General features: G+C 37.8%; 1 protein-coding gene across 2 annotated transcripts; it reads left to right on the top strand.

The window, feature by feature from the left end:
- The first annotated feature begins 8,268 nt into the window (after nucleotides 1-8,268).
- On the top strand, nucleotides 8,269-22,806 carry LOC139943854 (probable ATP-dependent RNA helicase DHX40). 2 transcript variants are annotated; one of them, XM_071940703.1, is made up of 17 exons: nucleotides 8,269-8,343; nucleotides 9,304-9,450; nucleotides 9,800-9,918; nucleotides 10,519-10,785; nucleotides 11,845-12,043; nucleotides 12,755-12,854; nucleotides 13,259-13,345; nucleotides 14,066-14,137; nucleotides 14,896-15,006; nucleotides 15,723-15,803; nucleotides 16,685-16,842; nucleotides 17,550-17,664; nucleotides 18,170-18,278; nucleotides 19,203-19,376; nucleotides 19,967-20,053; nucleotides 21,257-21,407; nucleotides 21,535-22,806. In XM_071940703.1, exons 1-17 carry the CDS (start codon nucleotides 8,307-8,309, stop codon nucleotides 21,648-21,650), a joined length of 2,130 nt encoding a protein of 709 aa, XP_071796804.1. In that variant the 5' UTR covers nucleotides 8,269-8,306; the 3' UTR covers nucleotides 21,651-22,806. The 2 variants fall into 2 exon arrangements, with proteins under 2 accessions (XP_071796804.1, XP_071796805.1); XM_071940704.1 differs by lacking the exon at nucleotides 8,269-8,343 and having other exon boundaries at nucleotides 9,326-9,422.
- The last annotated feature ends 200 nt before the right edge of the window (nucleotides 22,807-23,006 follow it).

Genomic DNA, 23,006 nt, shown 5'->3' with positions numbered 1-23,006 from the left:
AAAAAAAGTTTTAGTAACCAGGGAAGACGAGGGAACTTCGCATAATGGAAACCTGTTTTGGGAACAAACGTTTGTTAACTTTACAATAACATAAAAAAGGTAATAGTTAAAGAGATATTTTAGGTCTACCTAACTAGAACCGATCGATTCGCTTAGCCGCGTAAAGCGCTCGATACACTGAAGGGCCTCGTCCTGATTGACAAAACAAAGAAAATGGTTAGTAACCAGGGAAGACGAGGGAACTTCGCATAATGGAAACCTGTTTTTGGAATAAGCGTTTGTTAACTTTACAATAACATAAAAAAGGTAATAGTTAAAGAGATATTTTAGGCCTACCTAAATTAAACCGATCGATTCGCATAGCCGTGGTGAGCACTCGATACATCGAAGGGCCTCGTCCTGATTGACAAAACAAAGAAAATGGTTAGTAACCAGGGAAGACGAGGGAACTTCACATCATGGCAACCTGTTTTGGGGAATAAGCGTTTGTTAACTTTACAATAACATAAAATAGGTAATAGTTTAAGAGATATTTTAGGCCTACCTAACTAGAACCGATCGATTTGCTTAGCCGCGTAGAGCGCTCGATACATCGAAGGGCCTCGTCCTGATTGACAAAACAAAGAAAATGGTTAGTAACCAGGGAAGACGAGGGAACTTCGCATAATGGAAACCTGTTTTGGGAACAAACGTTTGTTAACTTTACAATAACATAAAAAAGGTAATAGTTAAAGAGATATTTTAGGCCTACCTAACTAGAACCGATCGATTCGCTTAGCCGTGTAAAGCGCTCGATACACTGAAGGGCCTCGTCCTGATTGACAAAACAAAGAAAATGGTTAGTAACCAGGGAAGACGAGGGAACTTCGCATAATGGAAACCTGGGAATAAACGTTTGTTAACTTTACAATAAGATAAAATAGGTAATAGTTAAAGAGATATTTTAGGCCTACCTAACTAGAACCGATCGATTTGCTTAGCCGTGTAGAGCGCTCCTACATCGAAGGGCCTCGTCCTGATTGACAAAACAAAGAAAATGGCTAGTAACCAGGGAAGACGAGGGAACTTCACATCATGGCAACCTGTTTTGGGGAATAAGCGTTTGTTAACATTACAATAAGATAGTATAGGTAATAGTTTAAGAGATATTTTAGGCCTACCTAACTAGAACCGATCGATTTGCTTAGCCGCGTAGAGCGCTCGATACATCGAAGGGCCTCGTCATGATTGACAAAACAAAGGAAATGGTTAGTAACCAGGGAAGACGAGGGAACTTCGCATAATGGAAACCGCTTTTGGGAATAAACGTTTGTTAACATTACAATTTAAGATAAAACAGGTAAGAGTATAAGAGATATTTTAGGCCTACCTAAATAGAACCGATTAATTTGCTTAGCCGTGTAGAGCGCTCCAGTTCATTGAGGGGCCTAATGGTTTACAAACGGTTATCAACCAAGGTAGACCAGATTGTTCAAAGTTCAAACGTCCATGGCCATTTTTAGATGAGGTTGGTGACTGTTGCATGACAGACGCATTCTCCAAGTGAGTTGATGCTGAGAAAACAGATGACTGTGATCCACAGAAAGTGAGTTGACGCTGAGAAAACAGATGACTCAATCCATAGAAAGTGAGTTGATGCTGAGAGAACAGATGACTGCGATCCATAGAAAGTGAGTTGAAGCTGAGAAAACAGATGATTGCGATCCATAGAAAGCGAGTTGATGCTGAGAAAACATATGACTGCGATCCATAGAAAGTGAGTCGATGCTGAGAAAACAGATGAATGCGATCCATAGAAGTGAGTTGCTGCTGAGAGAACAGATGATTGCGATCCATAGAAAGCGAGTTGACACTGAGAAAACAGATGACTCAATCCATAGAAAGTGAGTTGATGCTGAGAAAACAGATGACTGCGATCCATAGAAAGTGAGTTGATGCTGAGAAAGCAGATGACTGCGATCCATAGAAAGTGAGTTGACGCTGAGAAAACAGATGACTTGCGAGGAAGAAAAAGGTCTTTGGCCACATCATTACCACGGAGGACTCCATAACATTATTAAAAAGTAACTACTCTTAACATAGAAGGTATTACATAAAATTTCAAAATACTTTACACTGACAAGATAACAGGCAACCAACAAATCAGTCATTAAATAATTAACTAATTGTATAAAAATGAAGAAATAATCCAGGGTCACAATAGTTTTATTCATTGACATTGTGCCCTTTCCATTCCTGGATTCAATAAATGACAAAATGAGACCTTTTCTGAGACTTAAATTTTAATACCAAACATAAAGTTTTTATCAAAAAACCTCCCAGAACATTGTTTTAAATTAATAATCAGCCTGATCGAAAATGCAGATCTTTATGATCCACCAAATAAACTAAATTTTTCCCACCATAACAGAAATAAACAAACTTCCACACAAATGTTCGAATCTACTTTGGGGATTCAATAAAATAACAACAAGAGACCATTTCTGACACCTAAACATTAATACAAAGACGTAAAAGTTCTCATCTAAGAATTTTTTTTGTAAATAAACAATCAGCCGATCAGCCTTATTAAATGTAAACCTTTGAAATACACAAAATTAACTAATTTATTTATCACAGGTAAATTATCATATAATTTTAAAAAAGGAAGACCGCAGCTCATAATGTATGCAAAACATGTTTTAAAGCGCACATGCCATGTATTTTTTTGCACAGAACTTAAGCACTTTTAAGAAGTTGAGCACCGACTGGGCAGTGGTTTGACACAGATTACTACTACCGATATTCAAAACGACAATTTAAATCGTAATTCGCTTATAAATGTTATCAGCCGATTGATTTATATTAATTACAAAACACATGTAGACCTACAGGTACATGTTTGCATTAATGACCGTTGTAGACCAAATTCTTTTCATCCACTGATTTCCTTAAAAACTCTTACAATATCGAGGGCACCCAGCATGCCCAGAACAATTAGGTTAGATTTGATTTGAATTTACTCTGCCTGCCCAGAGCAACACTGATTTGATTTGATTTGATTTGATTTTTATTCAGATAAAAACATTTCAAAAATACATACACAACTTCAACAGGAGAAAAGACAAAGACATAAAATTAATTTAATTTAGAACATGAAATAAATACGGCACAAACATACCCAAGGATGACCTTATAAAGCCCATAGCTATGGCTTATTAATATTTCCATAAGAGTCACTTTCGAAATACTATGCCCATGGAGGAAGAAACGTCCATGGAAATACTTTAAACGTTTGAGTACATACACCGCGCAGAGCCTGCCGATTAAAATTACTTTTGATCATTAAAAAATGTCAACAGGCTCAATGCAAATTGAAACCGACGAATTGGAACTGACTGTCTTCACTGACAATCATCGACACCCCAATCTACAACACCATGGTAAACATTCACAGTATAAGTGATTATAAACATTTAAAAGGACACGCACAGCTCTACGTGTAGGCAAAACACGCTTTGGTGCGCGCATACCATAGACAGTGGTTTGACACAGATTACTACCACCGATATTCAATACGGTGATGTAAACGGTATCAATTATAAATAAATATTAACAGCGGCTTTGATTTATTACATAACACGTAGACCTACAAGTACAACAAGTGCAATAATGACCATGATAGAACAAATTCATTAAAAACTCTAACAATATCGAGAGTACCCTGCCTGCCCAGAGCAACACTGATTTGATTTGATTTGATTTTTATTCAGATAAAAACATGTCAAAAATACATAACACAACTTCAACAGGAGAAAAGACGAAGAAATAAGATAAACTAAATTAAAACATGATAAAAATACAGCACAAACTAAACAAAACAAAAACTACTCAAGCCAAAATAAGGCTGATTAATATTTTCATTAGGCCCGGGTCCCTTTGAAATACCACGCCCATAGAGGTAGAAACGACCGTCCATAGAATACCTTAAAAGTGTGAGTACACACAGCGCGTGGAGCATGCCGATTAAAATTACTTTTGATCATTAAAAATGTCAACAGGCTACGATACAAATTTAAATCGACGAATAATGACCGTGGTAGAACAAATTAATTAACAACTCTTACAACAATATCGAGAGCACCCTGCCTGCCCAAAGCAACACTGATTTGATTTGATTTGATTTGATTTGATTTGATTTGATTTGATTTTTAAAAATACATACACAACTTCAATAAGAGAAGACAAAGAAACAAGATAAATTAAATTAGAACATGATAAAAATACAGCACAAAAATAACCTAATAAAGCCCCAAAAAAGAGATTATTCATATTTCCATTGGGCTCGGGTCCCTATAAAATACCATGCCCATAGAGATAGAAACCTCCATAGAAATACCTTCAAAGTTAAAATACACATCATGCGCAGAGCATGCCTATAATATTTCTGTTAATCATTAAAAGTGTCAACAGGCTACAATACAAATTAAAACCTGAAATTGGGACCGATTGTCTTCACTGACAATCATGGACACCCCTATCTACAACACCATGGTATACCATACAAGTGAACATTAACGTTTAAAAAGGAAACCCACAGCTCATTAATTAGGCAAAAGTTCACACCTTTTGGTGTGCGTGTACCATGGACAGTGGTTTGACGCAGATTACTATAACCAACATTCAATAAACCGTTTATTAGCATAAATATTAACAGCGACTTTGATAAATTACATGACACATGTACACCTACTACACAAGTACGTTTCCAAAAATGACCGTGTTAGAACAAACAAATTAAAAAAACTCTTACACTATTAAGGGCGCCCTACCCAGAACAACACTATCTGTCTATTTATTTGATTTGATTTGGTTTTTATTTGGATAAAAACATGTAAAAAATACACAACTTCAACAGGAGAAAAGACGAAGAAATCAGACAAATTAAAGTAGAACATGATAAAAATCTGGCACAAACATAACCAAGGATAACATTATAAAGCCCAAACGTGCTTTGGTGTCCCTAATGAAACACCATGCCCATGAAGGTAGAAACCTGCATGAAAATACCTTAAAAGTTAGTACACAGTACACATACCGCGCAGAGCATGCGTAAAATTACTGTTGATTAAAAATGTCAACAGGCCGCCCCTGCGATACAATACCATGGTAATCATATAAACCGTAAAAGTAAATATTAACGTTTAGAAAGGACACCCACAACTCATTTCATTATGTATGCAAAAATTCACACCTTTCAATACACGCGTACCATGGACAGTGTTTTTACACACACCAATATTCAATAAAGCGTTCCGTTAATACATTTAAAATAAATATTAACAGCGACTTTGATATATTACACAACACATGTACGTAGTAGAACAAGCTCATTAAAAACTCTCACAACACCAAGGGCACCCAGGTCAGAACACATGATTTGATTTTTTTGGGATAATAAAAACATGTCAAAAATACATACACAACTTCAACAAGATAAAAGACGAAGAAATAAGGTAAATCAAATTAAAACATGTTAAAAATACGTCACAAACATATCCAAGGATAACCTTAAGCCAATATCTAAGGCTTATTAATATTTCAATTAGGGTCCTTATGCAACACCATGCCCATGGAAAGTTAACTTAGTTACACACCGCGCGCAGAGCAAGCCTAAATGTGTCAAATACACAACAGCCTACAAAATTTAAACCGATCGGCAAATTTGAATCGATTTGTCTTCACTGACCATCGACATCTACAACAACACCATGTCGGTAAAAACATATCCCGTATTAGATTAATGAATATTAACGTTAATAAAAGTATACTTTACTTAATTTCTTTTGAGTTTCCGGAATTATGACGATCGAGAACTCCACAAGATGTTTGATGACTTGAAAATCCCGACGACGAAGACTAGCCTCTAACCGCGGGAAAACGCGCCGCCAGCGGTTACCCATGTCCATGGTCTGATCCCCTACACGTTCTGTGTACCAAATTCGTTACATACCACAGGGTACGATTTCGTAGCTCTGCTTATAGTCGAATTCTGCGCTTATCGCCCATCCACCCTGTTTTCCTCCCCTGTACATTCATGCTTTTTCATCAAAGGGGATGGGATTTTTTCATCTTTTTCTGTCTTTACTACTTGTTTGCTGTAACTCCCCCTTTTCTGAACTTTCTCTAAAACGCCGTGACAAAGTTTAGAAAGATTTTATTAACAAAAAAATTCTTTCCGGCCAAAGTGCGCGTCGGTGCGTGATTTGCGGGCACTGATGACGCGTAATCACATAGACTTACGTGCTGCTGATCTAATTCTACATCCATGCTGATAATTGATTGATTGGGTGTGCGTTCGACGCGACCGTACGAAAAACGGGGAGCCGAAGTATGGCGCGTTACATGGTGTTTGGGACCTCACACGATAAAGGGACTTGAATCAAGTCTAGATTTCTCCGGAAAAAGTTGTAAAAACGACATTATTTTGTAAACAGTTCTATGAAATATTTATGAAGTGTTGTATATCTAAGAAGTGAGGGTACTGCCTCAGAGTTGCCGAAACGTGTGTAAAAAAAAACATTGGTGGACGCGTTATAACTTCAAAATCAAAAATGTCACTCTAGCGCCCCCTATCGTCGGCCTGTGGGCTGTCCACAGAGATAACGCACGACCACACACACAGACTTGGAATCAAGTCTATTTTAGGCCAAACAAGATGGCAGCCTCCACAACACATCATAAAAGCACAAGTTGTCTCCCAATCTACAAATACAAACGGGACATAATTAAAGCCATAGAGAAATCAAAATCACTTGTGATTGTCGGTGAAACTGGAAGTGGGAAGTCAACACAACTTCCTAAATTTCTCAATGAGGCAGGTGAGATTCATTAAAAAAGTTCGTTCTGCTTACCTCTCCACATGCTTATGCATGGAATGGATAGTTCAGTTCAGTTCAGTGCAGCAGACCATATGCCAACCAATCAATCATCATGCCATTGGCAATGCTGCAATGCATGCTCGCGTAGCCCACCTTGTTGAGCCATTAACAACTCAACAAGGTGGGCTAATGCTCAAGCTTTGTGCTAAGTACAAACCTACCAAGTCTCACGCATTTGGGCTCTGTCTCACGCTCACACGCACAGCAACCATTTTCTCACGCATTGGGGCCAGACCGGGAAAAAAAAATTAAGATTAACGTCATGCATTGCCAAATCGCGCTCGTGTGTACAAAAAATGCAATCTACAATGTTAGCACAATCATTGTTAATTGCATTGTTTTGTCTGTAATTAAAGCATGTAGTTTATCTTTTGTTTTGTTGCTATTATATTTCGTTAGCGCTTTGTATCGCTTTTGTAAAAAGCGCTTTATAAGTAAGGTTATTATTATTATTAATTGTCAGATTGCACGCAGTTTATCAGAATCATCATTTTTTTGTACAAACTTTGTACAAACAGAGCACAAATTTGCAGATTGCGCACGCTTTTGCTCTTCCAGCAAGTTCAACTAAAATTTGGCAGAGCTCAAAACGCTTATTGCGCACAAGTTTTTCCCGATTCGTTTTAACAAACTCGTTAAATGCGCTCCACTAGCGAAGACACAACAGGCAGAGGAAGTGACAGAAGATTTTGGACATCATTTTTAGTCAATTTTTTTTTAGTTTGGAAGGAAATAATCTGACACAATCGTACCTCCACATTACCCATCAACATATTTTGTGTACCTCATGTTAGTTTTAATTATTATGAGGATGTTTTTGATGCATTTTGAAACACTTTTTTGTCCATAATTGAATTTCTGATTTTTTTTAAATAAAAAAATAAAAGAAAATTAAAAAAAAGTTGGGCGGCGATTTCGAAAGGCCTTCTAAAACTGACATTTTTTTTTTTTGAGGAGAGGGGGTTTAGCTTTGAAAAACCTCACGCATAGCTGGCCTCTGGACTTGGCATCTCTGGAATTGTGTATGGTTGTGTATATTCCCATTGACTGGTGTATGGTTGTGTCAATTCCCATTGACTTGTGTATGGTTGTGAAGTGTCCCATTGACTTGTGTATGGTTGTTTAGTTTCCCATTGACTTGTGTATGGTTGTGTAGTTTCCCATTGACTTGTGTATGGTTGTGTAGTTTCCCATTGACTTGTGTATGGTTGTGAAGTTTCCCATCGACTTGTGTATGGTTGTGTAGTTACCCATTGACTTGTGTATGGTTGTGAGGTTTCCCATTGACTTGTGTATGGTTGTGTAGTTTCCAATTGACTTGTGTATGGTTGTGTAGTTTCCCATTGACTTGTGTATGGTTGTGTAATTTCCCATTGACTTGTGTGTATGGTTGCGGCCTCTTGCCTCTGGACTTGGCATCTCTGTAAGTATATTATATTGATTATTGGTATTTAATTGTCAAAGACCAGTCTTCTCACTAAGGGAATCAATGTGTGGGGAAGAGGTTTCCAACTAATGGTTAAATCCCATCGAAGCCTAGTTCTTGATAATTTTACCGAGACGAAGTCAAGGTAAATTATCAAGAACCAGGCCTCGGTGGGTTTAAACCACTAGTTGAAAACCGATTCAACACACTTAGATTCCCATTCATAAAAGCGCAGGGCCAGCAGGAGTGTCCAGGGAAAGTGTTGATACTTGATATCTGAAATTCCTACAACAAGATGGGAAGTTAGACTATTGCATCCATAAACAATTTCTTTTTATAAACAATACATATTTATTATTATCTTTGGATTTAGCTCTTTGTTAACTCTAATTCCACTTGATTTGTTTCTTACTTTAGCAGAAGGGTTACTGCATATTCATGATAGAGAAAGTCCACGTTGAAGGTTTTTTGACAAATTTAGGGTTTGGAAGTCGACGAGTTTCTGTGTATTTTATGTTAATTGTAAACAAAATTGCAATAAAAAAATATTTTGTGCAATTCACTCACTCAGGAATTGTACTATGATCCTAATAATAGTATCAATGAATACGTTTTGGATATAAGGCCAGGTAAAAAAGAAACATGTTTAGCGTCTCCGCCTGTTTCCCTTTTTAGAGGCCACCTAGCTCCTCCTTTTTTAAATTTTTTATTTTTTACTTTTTATAATTTTTTTTGTAAGTGGAAAAACGAGAAAGTACTTTACTTAAATGTTGTGCAGCAATTAAATAAAAAATGGTCCTCTTCTTCCTGACCCTTTTTTTAAATCTTGAAAATAAAAAATAAAGAGACCCGGACGCTAACCATGTTTTTTTTACACAACCTAAGTGTCTGATAACCCATTCAATGGTCAATGAAACATTCAGCAAGTTTTTTTTGATTGCGCACACTGTACTTTAGGTTATGGCAAGTATGGTCTGGTGGGAGTCACACAGCCGAGACGTGTAGCAGCCATCTCTGTAGCATCCAGGGTAGCTGAGGAACTGCATTGCACTCTAGGACATCAAGTAGGGTATCAGGTGCGTTTTGATGATCGCACGTCCAAAGGTGATAAACTTGGAATTCATTCTTGGTAAAGAGGAATAGGGATCCAATACAATTTTTCCCCAAATACATAGATGGGCCTCTTGTGAGTGGGGAAAAACCTCTCTTACCTCACGTTAAAATGGTGGAGATCGCCATTGTACCCTTCAATTGTAAAATAATTATGTCAACATCCTAAACAATGACCTTATATTCTGAGAAAAAAAATTGGTCTGTACATTTTTGTGGGGGGAAGTTTGGGTTCATAACTAACGAAATGACAACACACCGTTATGCCGCAAATTTAACTCTGTCCATGAAATAAATGTCTCTGTAAAAATAATTGCCATTTTCTGCTTCTTTTGTTTCATAGACACTGTGATCAAGTACATGACTGATGGTTGTCTATTGAGAGAGTTTCTTGAGGACAAAGAGCTCAGTCGATACAGTGTCATCGTTCTGGATGAAGCCCACGAACGAAGCTTGGATACGGTAAATCAAAAGTTGTAAATCCAATTAGGCCTATAGGAATTGTCAATACTGCTAGCTCCCCTACCCTGTGACCCCATTAATTTATGTTGTTTTTTCAGTAACACTGTACATGTACCAAATCTAACAGCGTTTGGCATATTATATCCTCACCTTATTCAAGACACTCCCTAAAGCTCACCTGTTCCAGCAGGCTTACTAACCATTCAACTGTGCCTAAGCGCCTTAGAACAAACTCTTGATTATGGCGCTCTACAAATGACCTTTGATTGATTGATTGATTCAACGATTGATCCTAAAAATCTTGGTTATCTCTGCCGCTAACAAACTCGCCCCTAATCACTTGCGTGCACAGATTGAGTGTAAGATAATAAATATTGGTGCTATCCAATCCAGTAACACTGTATCTGTTGTATTTTGAAAAAGTAATGTATTTTTGACAATACAGTTCCAAATAATGTGTATAGCATCTGTGCTTGAGTATTACCACTTGTTTTATTTTAATTGTGAACTGGTGGGGAAAAGGTTCTACTGAATTATCATGACCTTTGCATGATCCTTTGGGTAGTCATTCTTAACCAATTCACTGTGGTGCTTCAACAGGATATTCTCTTTGGTCTTGTGAAGCAGCTCTTCCTCAGTTCCTCCTCCTCCTCCTCCTCCTCCTCCTCCTCCCCCTCCAGGAGGAGACAACCTCTCAAGGTTATTGTTATGTCAGCGACCCTCGATCACGGCAAGTTCGCCAGCTTCATGGGCGACTGTCCAGTCTTTGAGATTCCCGGTCGGTTACATCCAGTCCAGAAGATATACTGTGACCTTATAGAGGAGCAAGATGTACGAAGGGACTTGACTGTAAACTATGTCGCTAAGGTAAGATTTTTAAGTAGCAACCTCGGCCAATTTCAAAGAGCTGCTTAATGGCAATTTTGTGCTTACTGTGCAGTTTCCCTAAGCACACAAAAAGATTTGCTAACCTTCCGCTCGTTACTAATACTGTATGAAAATGAATGATCTAACAATCCAATCCATTTTGAACGTACAAGCTGGCCGCTTATTTTCTTGCTAACCTGTGAAATATGCTTACACTTAAGGAAATTGTCCTGCTATACTTGTAGTAGGCGCAAAAAAGTCTCATCACACTGCTGTTCCAGTGCTAGCCCTCTCTTGAAGAAACTCCACTGTTAACCTGTCACAAAGAAGGTCCTTTTCAAAAATCTGTCAACATTTTCTTAAAGGCACTCATGCTGAAATTTGCAGTAAACATCAGTGACAGGTTTCAGCAACATCAACCAACTTGCAACCTCCATGTACGTTCTTCCTTACACAACTTTTTCTTTGAGCATCTAACCAACACTATAAATGCAGGAGGCTGGGCCTTCTCAGTCACTACTTGATAGCTACTCAAGAATTTGCTGAAGACTCACTTGTTTTGTCGACAATGTTTTTTTTATTTTGGGCCATCTTTGAGTTCGTCTGATTTGATCTGTGTTGGAGTGCTCTATAAATGTCAGGTTATTGTTACATTTAAAGGCAGTGGACACTATTGGTGATTACTCAAAATAATTGTTAGCATGAAACCTTACCTGGTAACGAGTGATGGGGAGAGGTTGATAGTATAAAACATTGTGAGAAACGGCTCACTCTGAAGTGACGTAGTTTCCGAGAAAGAAGTATTTTTTCACAAATTTGATTTTGAGATCTCAGAATCAGATTTTGAGGTCTCGGAATCAAGCATCTGAAAGCACACAACTTTGTGTAACAAGGGTGTTTTTTTTTTCAAAGTTATCTTGCAACTTTGACGACCAATTGGGCTCATATTTGCACAGGTTAGTTATTTTGTGCATACGTGTATGTTGCGATACACCAAGTGAGAAGACTGGTCTTTGACAATTACCAATAGTGTCCAGTGTCTTGAATACATTACCCCAGGTAGTGGACACCGTCATGGACATTCACCTTGAGCAGAAACAAGGAGATATTCTGGTCTTTCTGACCGGTCAAGCAGAGATTGAGAAAGCCTGTGACATGCTCTTTAAGAAGTCGGAGAGGGTTGACTACAAGCATGACGTGCAGGATGCCTCAGTGGAGGCTCTCATGGTCCTCCCAGTCTATGGTTCTATGGCAACCGGTGAGTCATATATAACTCGTATTGTATTTGGGTTTTGAGGCATTGCATTGTGAGGTACTAATATATATTCTGTTGGCGGTCACTACACATTCTTCTGAAGACAAGCAGCGTATACTGTTCGAAATGTCGGTCCAAACCGGCTCTTCTCAGAGCCATCACTCCCTCAAAAGAGATTTTACACATGGTTGTACCCGCAAGTTTACTATTCATTTTTATATTTATAGTTACTCTAACCACACAATCTAAATGGCAAATAGATACACACAAACCAAAAATTTCTAAAGAATATCTGAGATTCCAAGCACGCATGGAGACACAATAGGGGAAGGGGGTACCCCTGCGCCCCATAGTGGGTACCAAATTGTAATTCCCTGAATGCTCAATCGGTCATCGAAGTTGCGAGATAATAATTAGAAAAAAACACCATTGTCACACAAAGTTGTGTGCTTTCAGATGCTTGATTTCAAGACCTCAAATTCTAAATTCTAAATCTGAGGTCTCGAAATCAAATTCGTGGAAAATAACTTCTTTCTCAAAAACTAGGTCACTTCAGAGGGAGCTGTTTCTCACAATGTTTTATACTATCAACAGCCCCCCATTACTCTTTACCAAATTAAAGGTTTTATGCTTATAATTATTTTTAGTAATTACCAATAGTATCCACTGCCTTTAAGTTTATTAACATTTGTTAAATTCCATATCTCACTCTAGAGGCTCAGAGACGCATCTTTCACCCAGCAGAACGAGGCGTTAGGAAGTGTGTTGTGGCAACCAACATTGCTGGCACGTCGCTAACCATCGATGGCATCAAGTAAGTAAAAGAACTCATAAAGAACAACCAGGGCCAAATGTGATAGAGCTACTTCAGCAGGAAAAGTAGTTACTGGTATCCTGCTCATTTCTGCTTAGCAAAAGATGATTGAGCCATATTTTTTTCTGCTTAAGCACCTCTATGAAATTAGGCCCTGTTAACTATTGTATTGGCTTAGTACGTTGACCTTGGGTCACAATGGTCGCCACTTTTTAGTGAATTCAAATACACATTTTAATAAGTTGTACAGTTAATATTATAGCATAAAGGTTCCTGCTTACTCCATTACCCCCACCCCCTCCCCATTACATCATGCCACTCCCAGTGTTTGGGTTTTACAGTCTATAGTAAATGTGCAGGTTGTTCGGAGTCCTAAACTTGTTTTATTCTTTTTTATTTGTAAGGTATGTGGTGGATAGTGGTTTTGTCAAACAGCTTTCCTTCAATCCTCGGACTGGTCTTGATGCACTTCAAATTGTTCCAGTGTCAAGGTAAGCCCGCATCTGAATTACATGTGATGTACAAAATGTATGTGTATGGACTTCAACGGGTACTTTTCAACTTTGAAATCAAGAAAAACAAATGTTTAAAAGACTATGTAGTAGTAGAAGTGTCTTGGCCGAGCGGTTGAGAGCACTGAATTCAAACTCTGGTGTTTCTGATCAGCACAATGTGGGTTTGAATCCCCAGTCGTGACACTTTTGTGTCCTTAAGCAAGACACTTAACCATTGCTTCGTCCTTCGAGTGGGAATTGCCATATGTTGTGTAAACGCATGTAAAAGAACCCATGCAGTGCACTTATCCAAAAGATAAGGTTCGCCCCTGTGTTCCTAGCTGTGTGTGGCTGCTGAATGTGCCGTAGCACCTTGTAAACTCTTGTAAGGTGCTACATAATTGGGTCTCAGAATTAATAACTTTCAATAACCTCTCTTTCTGTATAAATGATATACTAAGTGCTTTGAGTACCTTGTTGGTAGGTACGTGCGCTATATAAGACTTTGATTAATAATTTTTTTTTTTTTTTTAATTGTAACCTTCTCATGGAATATTTCATTGCAGTTGATTTAATAATAAGCGCAAAGTTTGACTTTGATTGTCCTATTTCAGAATACATTGTCTCATATTTAATCCACCACTCCATCAGTGTGTGATTTTGCGCGGATGCAACGGTTGCAATTATTTCTTTTGATTATATGTCCATACTGTGCAGGTCAGAGGCCATTCAGCGAGCTGGCAGAGCAGGCAGAACTGCACCTGGTAAATGCTACAGAATATACACAGAGTAAGAGAGTTACAGAACTGTTCTTCCTTATCAATCAATGCACTTTTTAAAACTGGCATACAAAGTATATTATTACATATGATGCCATCAAGCTTTATGAGTCATTTGTTGGAAATATCATTATGATAGGCTAACATGGGAATTTTGTTATTTTTAAATGTGTTTTGATAAAGTTAAAGACACGGGACACTATTGGTGAATGTGAAAGACAGGTCTTCTCACTTGGTGTATCTCAACATATGCATAAAATAACTACCCTGTGAAAAATTGAACTTAATTGGTCGTCGAAGTTGCGAGATGATAATGGAAGAAAAAAAAACCTTGTCACACGGAGTTGTGTGCTTTCAGATGCTTGATTTAGGGACCTCATAATCTAATTTCAAGGTCTTGAAATCAAGTTCGTGGAAAGTTACTTCTTTCTCAAAAACTACTTTACTTCAGTTAAATACTTAAAAATATCTTATATTATATAAGCAACTTCAATTAACTCAAGTTTCATTCACTCGTATCTCTTGGTGTCTCTCTTTTCTCAATTTTTAAAAGGCAGGTTTACCAGAACCCGTGTCGCTACATGTATGAGTGAAACAAAGTGTATCACGTTAGGTGTCTGCCTCAACATGTTTCACACTGGAATGTCACATTTTTATCATGTTTAAGTGGCAATTATTATGGTCTCAGAAAAGTTAATGGGTACGATATGCAATGGAATGGAACTGCAGATTTTCTAGAAAGTTTTACATGTTCTACTTTTGTTTCAGGGCTTTTTATGACAAGGCAATGTCCGAAGATATGATCCCTGAGATTCAACGAACAAGCTTGACGAGCGTGGTTCTCAACCTCAAGTGCATGGGAATTCACAATATACTACAGTAAGTGTATGTCTTCTGCATAGTATGCAGTGAAGTATACTTAGTACTATGGCTGTGTTGGAATCAAGTCACTTCCGCTACGGCTTCAATAATAACAATAATAATAATAACAATAATAATAATAATAATAACACATTTCACAATAACCGTCTCACTGCGATTTACATAAGGACCCTGGTAATTGTTATCAATACCCCCTAAAAGCAAACAAAGAAACATAATAGTTTTTCAACACTATTCTACATAGAGATACTTGAATGTGAATTATGTGCAAACTCTGGTTTTTAGATAAAAGATATGTTTTCTAGCGGCGCAAAAAGGGTCATGAAGCTATGTTTTTTAGTGGGACATTTTTTCAGGAAAGGAAAACATCAATGGGCTTTAACCATCCCATCCCTCCCAGTGCACGGTTTGTAATACGCTGATAATACATTGGGTGCTTTCGATTACCTTCCCTGGGTCGACCGAATACGGTACGTGCGAAAAGCTTTGACGTCATGCCAGGGGCTCACCCGGGTCAGCCCCAAGTGCCCTGCTTGTGGAGTGGGTCACTTTGGGGATGGCCCCAGGTGCAGGACGTCACCGTGAGAGGTTTGAGTGAGCATTCGATTAGCTCTTGTCAGGGGCTCACCAGAGTGGGCACCGCGGGGTCGACATGGGGAAGCTAGTCGAACGCAACCCTAAGAAGATAACATATATTTGCCTCTTTTCACCAGGTTCCCGTACATAGATCCACCTGATGAAAGAATGCTACTTGAGGCTCTCAGACAACTCTACTATTTTGGTGCAATAGATAAGTGAGTTGTACCAAAAACATTATAACACCTTTTATCCATAAACAAGTCAATAAAATGCATTATAAACGGCAAAAGTGTATGTGTACCCACACGCAATTTTACGGGTAAAGGAGTGTTTACCGTAAGGGGATGTAGTGCATTTAATGTGCATCAATGTTGGTCAGCTTATTATGTAATAATGTCTTCACATGCAAAATGGTTATGCTATTTTGTTTGACAGTTCTTTTTATGCAAAAACGTTGTTCTGGTTATCCGCTAGCCAATAGGGTCATTTTTGGAGAACATATTATTCATTTTATTACTTATTCCATGTTTGTGCAGTTCTATTAACTTGACTCACATAGCTCACGCATGCAGGTTCTCCAGGGGTCATTAATTTCACAAAGAGTTGGACTAGTCCTAACTAGGAGATATAATAACGTGTGGATAGTCCTAAGTTAGGACGAGTTAGTCCTAACTTGAGATTCTGAACTCGATTCTTAACTCTTTGTGAACTCCTCTCCAGCATGGGTAGCGATAAAACAATGGTGTCATTTGAGAATGGTTTACTTACATATCAGTCCTTGATACCATATTTGTCACCATTTAGTTCATCTTTGTATGGGTTAAAAAAACATAGGATTCGAACTGCCTCTAGCTACCGGGCAATCTCGTTAGTCTAGTTGGTAAGACACTGCTCTAGAATTGCAAGGGTCGTGGGTTCGAATCCCACCCGACTAATATGCCTATAATATTTGTTCACAGGACTCAGAAAAGTCCTCAGTATACAGTGCTAACACACATCAGTGTATGGATAAATAAATAAAAATTAATATTCTTTATACCCGATGCAAATTAAAATCTAGTACATGTTTGAATTATTGATGTTTTTGTTATGTCAGAGCTGGGCGTATGAGCCCTTTGGGGCGGCTGATGGTTGAATACCCACTGCCTCCAGGCCTAGCTAGGGCTGTCATTTACTCTGGTGCCCTCAACTGCCAGGAGTTTATACTGCCGATTGCAGCCATGCTGTCTGTAGAAAACGTGTTCATTCGACCTGGTAAGAAAATGCATCAGTATTTGTGTGAATAAATTTAAACTTGGGTTTGCCCTGTGTCCAATTGTTTTAAGAAATAAAATGTATATTGTTCATTCAAGCTTTGTCAAGGGTTGTAATTTCATAGAGCTGCTAAGCTTAAAGGCAGTGGACACTATTGGTATGTACTCAAAATAATTATTAGCATAAAACCTTACTTGGTAACGAGCAATGGAGAGCTGCTGATAGTATAACACATAGTGAGAAATGGCTCAAACTGAAGTAACGTAGTTTTTGAGAAAGAGGCAATGATGTGTCTAGTTTTTTAGCAATGTGTCAAGTTTTTACCAAAATTAATTGTTGTACATCTGTTTCATCTGTTGCTGAAGCGCAATGAGTAATGTTTTTTAGTATGTGCGCTTTATAAATCTGTATATTAATATTATTATTGGGTGCGTTCAATTAGCTTCCTTTGGTCGACCCTGCGGTGCTCACTCAGATGAGCCTCTGACAAGAGCTAATCGAACGATCACTCACCCTCTCGATTTGACGTCATGCACCTGGGGCTAGCCCCCAAGTGACCCACTCCACGAGCAGGGCACTTGGGGCTGACCGGGGTGAGCCCCTGGAATGACGACAAAGCTGTTCGAACGTACCGGGGTCGACCCAGGGAAGCAAATCGAACGCACCAATTTACTAACTTTGGTTTGTATTTTTCCATTTGGGAACAGGAGAGCCAGGGAAGCAGAAGGAGGCATCTAAGGCTCACAGTGCCCTGGCTGGGATAGCAGGAGGTGTTAATGATTTTGCCACACTCCTAGCCATATTCAGGAACTACGTAGACAGGTACAATTTTCAGGCCAAGATTTGGGGTTTTTTGTGCAGACTATTCTAAAGAAGCTTTCTCCAGAAGACGATTAGAGCATACTGATCGAAACGTCGAGTTGAAACCAACGGTTCTTTTCAGAACAACCTCAACTCATTTAGAGATAGTCATTACATAGTGTTACCGCAAACCTTTTTATATTCCTAAAAACCCAACATTGGGAAATTTCGTAGTTGTGTGGCAATCAGCGTATCTACAGTATGTACTTTCTTTTCTCAAAATTTTGCTGTTTTGCTACTGAAGGGCTGCAATGAAGTGCCCATTTTAGGCCTCGCAGTGCTTACACTCTTACCATACTTTTACATTGCAAGTTAAATCCGAAAATGGTGAGCATGGCAGACATGTAGCTGCATTTGCACTGGTGCAAGGGGTCAATAGTTTATGTTATACCAATGAAAAAAATGAGAAGAAAAAAAAAGAACAATAATTAATTAAAGCAAATATCCTTTCAACTGCCACTCACAGTGAGTCTCCATCATCATGGTGCAGAAAGAACTTCATCCACCTTAGAGCTGTCAAGACGGCAGTCAGCATCCACAAGCAACTGGAAGGAATTCTCAATCGACAAATGACGGTAAGGAAGGTTTATTAATGACTGTTTTCGCAAAATGGCAGAAATTCCGTGTTTGGAGAAAATCATGTTTGAAGTTTAAATTTGTTTTGCAACTTCTGTTTCTGCTTGTTTTTTCTTCTAAAGTTTACTACCAAAACAAAGCTGACCTCTTCAGTCTTACAGAACTGTCTTTTATGTTTTCAACCTTGCAGCTATATGGATGAGTTATTAACTCCGAAAGGAAAACAAAATACATGCACACAGAGTGCTGTTTAAACAAATAAATTCATATTAAGACTCACTGATTCTTAAAATGCTAAACTATACGGTCAACAAATTTTCTAGTTTGTGAAAACCATGTGTATTTGGCACTGTGCCACCGCTATGTAATTTAATGGTTAAAGGGGCAAATCTTGATTCGCCATTTTGTCAAAAGGCAAAATTAAGAAACAATTACATGTTGAAAATTACTTGGTGAAAATGTTAATAACAAATGTATTGAGCATGTCAAGAATTTGGTAATCACTGTTTAGCTTAAAAACTTACTAGTTTATGATAAATGGAGAGCTATTGATAGTATAAAACATTGTGAGAAACAGCTCCCTCTTAAGTAATGTAGTTTTCGAGAAAGAAGTAGTTTTCCACAAAAATATTTGAATTTGATTTTGAGACCTCCGAATTTGATTTTGAGGTCTTGAAATCAAGCATCTGAAAGCACACAACTTTGAGTGACAAGGGTGTTTTTTCCCATTATTATCTCGCAACTTCGTCAACCAATTGAGTTTAAATTTTCACAGGTTTGTTATTTTGTGCAAATAATGAGATACACCAAGTGAGAAGACTGGTCTTTGGCAATTACCAAAGGTGTCCAGTGTCTTTAACTTGAATCAAGATTCAAACATGGGTACCAATTCTCAACAGTTGTCACTTTGTTTTATTTTACAGGCGTCTTTCTTTCCCAAAGAGAAAGTACCCTCAAGTACAACCCACAGTGATTTATTAAGACGATCACTGTGTGCGGGATTCTTCTGCAATGTTGCAAGGAAAGCTTCATCTGGCCGAGGGTTCCACACAATGGAAGGACACGGCACCACTGTCTTTATCCATCCATCATCAGCAGTAAGTTGGATAGGAATGTCTATTATATAAAAATAATAAATATAACTAGTTTGTATATAGTGCTTTTCACTCCCGGAGGGCGTCTCAAAGCGCTTCCAACATTATTACCCCTCGGCCTCAAACCATCTCAGCTCCTTTGTGGGGAGTATGCACCACTCGGTTTTACCAAACACAAGAACCATCTCTTCCCTCACAGGTACCCATTTACCCATGTGTGGAGAGAAGCAATGTATAAGTAGATGTTTTGGTACCATGTCAAAGGTATCTTTACAAAATTTATAAGTATGGTTTGCGGTAACACCATGTGTGTATCTATTTGCCAGGTATGTTCTTCTTAGTTTTCAATTTCCTTATTGATTGAACACATTCTAAATGAAATTCAGCAAAGATCACTTGTTGCCGTTTTTCGTTCAAGCTGGTCTTTAAATAATGTTTAAAATAGTCTTAAATCATGCTCGGGTAATCAAGAAAGAATCTGTGGATGTTTAGTTCTGACAAGATATTATTTTATTTGACAAGATATTATTTTATTTGACAAGATATTTACTGTGTGTTATTGATACAGATTTATTGTATGTTATCATTGCTAGTTATTTGGCCACGATGACGCTTTAGACTGGGTGATATATCACGAGGTGGTCTGGACATCCAAGGTATTCATGAGAACTGTTTCTGCTGTAAGTCAACTGGTTTCAATTTTGACATTGTTTTCCCCTTAAAGACACTGGACACTATTGGTAAATGTCAAAGACCAGTCTCCTCAATTGGTGTATCTCAACATATGCATCAATTGGTCATCGAAGTTGCGAGATAATTAATTATCAAAGAAAAAATACCCTTGTCACACGAAGTGGCTTTCAGATGCTTGATTTCAAGACCTCAAAATCTAATATTGAGATCTCAAAATACATATCGTGGCAAATTATTTCTTTCTCAAAAACTAAGTTACTTCAGAAGGAGCTGTTTCTCACAATGTTTTGTACTATCAATAGCTCCCCATTACTCGTTACCAAGTAAGGTTTTATGCTAATAATTGTTTTGAGTAATTACCAATAGTGTCCACTACCTTTAATACCATGTACCGGTATCCATCATCTGTATTAAGAATAGTAATAATTTGGGGCTGAACAAAAAAGAAAGGGTAGATAGCTCAGTTCGTAGAGCGCCCGTTCGTTAATCTGGATTACCTCCATGCCCCCTGGTAATTGCCTTGGTGCCCTTAAAATGCTCCCGTAGAAATTTCCTCATAGGGTGCCCTTTACCAAGAAGAAAATGCCTTTGTGCCCTTGCCCTTTCAAAAGGAAGCACACAGGCATGTGCATGGTTAGGGCTCTTAACAAATTGGTATTTTTATGTATATAAAACAGGAAGACGAAAGTTTAATTTAAAGGAACACGTTGCCTTGGATCGGTCGAGTTGGTCTTTGAAAAGCATTTGTAACCGTTTTTTATAAAATGCATATGGGTAGAAAGATCTTGTAAAAGTAGAATACAAAGATCCACACAAACATGACTCGAAATTGCGTGGTTTTCCATTTACCTCGTCGACTAGCACGTCGGCCATTTATGGGGGTCAAAATTTTGACTCCCATAAATGGCCGACCGTGTTAGTTCGCACAGTAGAAGGAAAACCACGCAATTTCGAAGCAAACTTGTGTGGATCATTGTATTCTACTTTTAAAACATCTTTCCAACCATATGCATTATATAAAAAACGGTTACAAACGCTTTTGTTTTGACCAACTCGTCCGATCCAAGGCAACGTGTTCCTTTAACTTTTCTGGTATGATTTGATCACATGGGTTTACATACAGCTGAATTATTATTGATAATGTCTGGAAACTCAGAAGAGGTTTTTATTAATCTTTTTGATTTGTTCAGGTAAAGTACGAGTGGATTGAAGATTTATTGCCAAGGTTGCATGAGCTTGATGCTTACGGGCTGAGTGGATGTCTGGCTCCGAGTATTGAAGAGACCATAAATGCCACCAGTGAAGATAACACACAGAATGCAGGCAGCAAAAAAGAAAAAGGTAAACATTTTTGTTAACTTTATATTTTTATTTTCCAGTAATAAAGCAAAGTTTGTTATAAAAAAAATTTGTTTCAGAATCACTTAAATCAGTTAGTAATTTATTTTATTTTATTTATCTCCCATAGAAACATCTCGGTCACCCGAGGAGAAAAGATCAAAAGTTGAGAAGAGAAACAATGATGACTCAGTTGCAGATGCAAGACAACGCTATCTTGAGAGGAAAAAGGCTAAGCAGAAGTAACGCATATCTACTTTGCCAACCACAAAAACTTTGATTCCCTTAAAATTGTTAGTTACTGCCATCATGATATTATGAGCGCCCCCATACGGGGAGAAAGGAAAGGAGCTATAAATGCTGGCAGACATGTTAACCTTATGGTTGAAATGTGTCTAATGGTCTGTTTGCAATCATTCTCTACCCTGACACGACCCCTAACATAACACCCATCTTCTGCTCTCACATTCAACCCCCAACCTAGTCAGGGTGCAAGATGTCATGTTGAGTTGGTCAACCTCTATGGTAATACCAAAGGCCCCATACACTCGCTGCTAAACTCTTTGCAGATTGTATATTTCTGTCGGGATTATTCTACCTGCGTGGACTTATTCACATGGATTTTCAGCGATATCTCAAAAACGTTCCACCATTTAAAATAATATTTTTATGGGTTAGTATTATTGTACATATCATTATTTCTATAGGATTTAAAGACACTGGACACCTTTGGTAATTGTCTTAGACCAGTCTTCTCACTTGTTGTATCTCAACATATGCACACAAAAACAAACCTATGAAAACTTGAACTCAATTGGTCGTTGAAGTAGTGAGATAATAATGGAAGAAGAAAAAAAAGTTGTCACACGAAGTTGTGTGCTTTCAGATGCTTGATTTCGAGACCTCAAAATCTTATTCTCGAAAACTATGTCACTTCAGAGGGAGCCATTTCTCACAATGTTTTATACTATCAACAGCTTCCCATTCTCATTTACCAAGTAAGTTTTTATGCTAATCATTATTTTGAGTAATTATCAATAGTGTCCACTGCCTTTATACTCGAGCTGAAGGACTTTTGCCAGCTGAGTTCAATGGTTATAAAGAATATTTATTTTTGTACATGTATGGTATAGGAATTAGGCATGTATTAAAACCCCATCAACATTATATAATCGAGTGCTTTTTAAAAAACTTCAAACTTCAGGAAATAAAGTCAAAGATTACAAATAAATATCAGTTTCACAACTCTCAACTCTAAGGGGTTATACCAGGCGTTTCTTAGCCTAAAAGCACTTAGCTTTGTGTTCTAAATTAGGAAAATTTTGAATCTGAGATCATAATGTGTATTCCTATCGGGGATTATTCTTCCTGCAGACATTTTCGCTCCCGATTTTCGGCTATATCTTTAAAAAAAACATGACCACCTTTTGAAATTAAACTTTCACACGTAAAGTTTGTTGTATACACTACATTTATATAGAAATTAAATAATCAAACGGTTCTAAAAACCAAAGATATTCTCTGCCTTTAAGATGAGTTGTAAATATTAGTGTAGTGACTTGTATTGTGACATCACACTTTACTTAGCAATTAAGATTGATA

The sequence above is a fragment of the Asterias amurensis genome, chromosome 11 (assembly GCF_032118995.1).
Source record: "Asterias amurensis chromosome 11, ASM3211899v1".
Lineage (NCBI taxonomy): Eukaryota > Metazoa > Echinodermata > Asteroidea > Forcipulatida > Asteriidae > Asterias > Asterias amurensis.
This window is presented reverse-complemented; position numbering and strand designations above follow the sequence as displayed.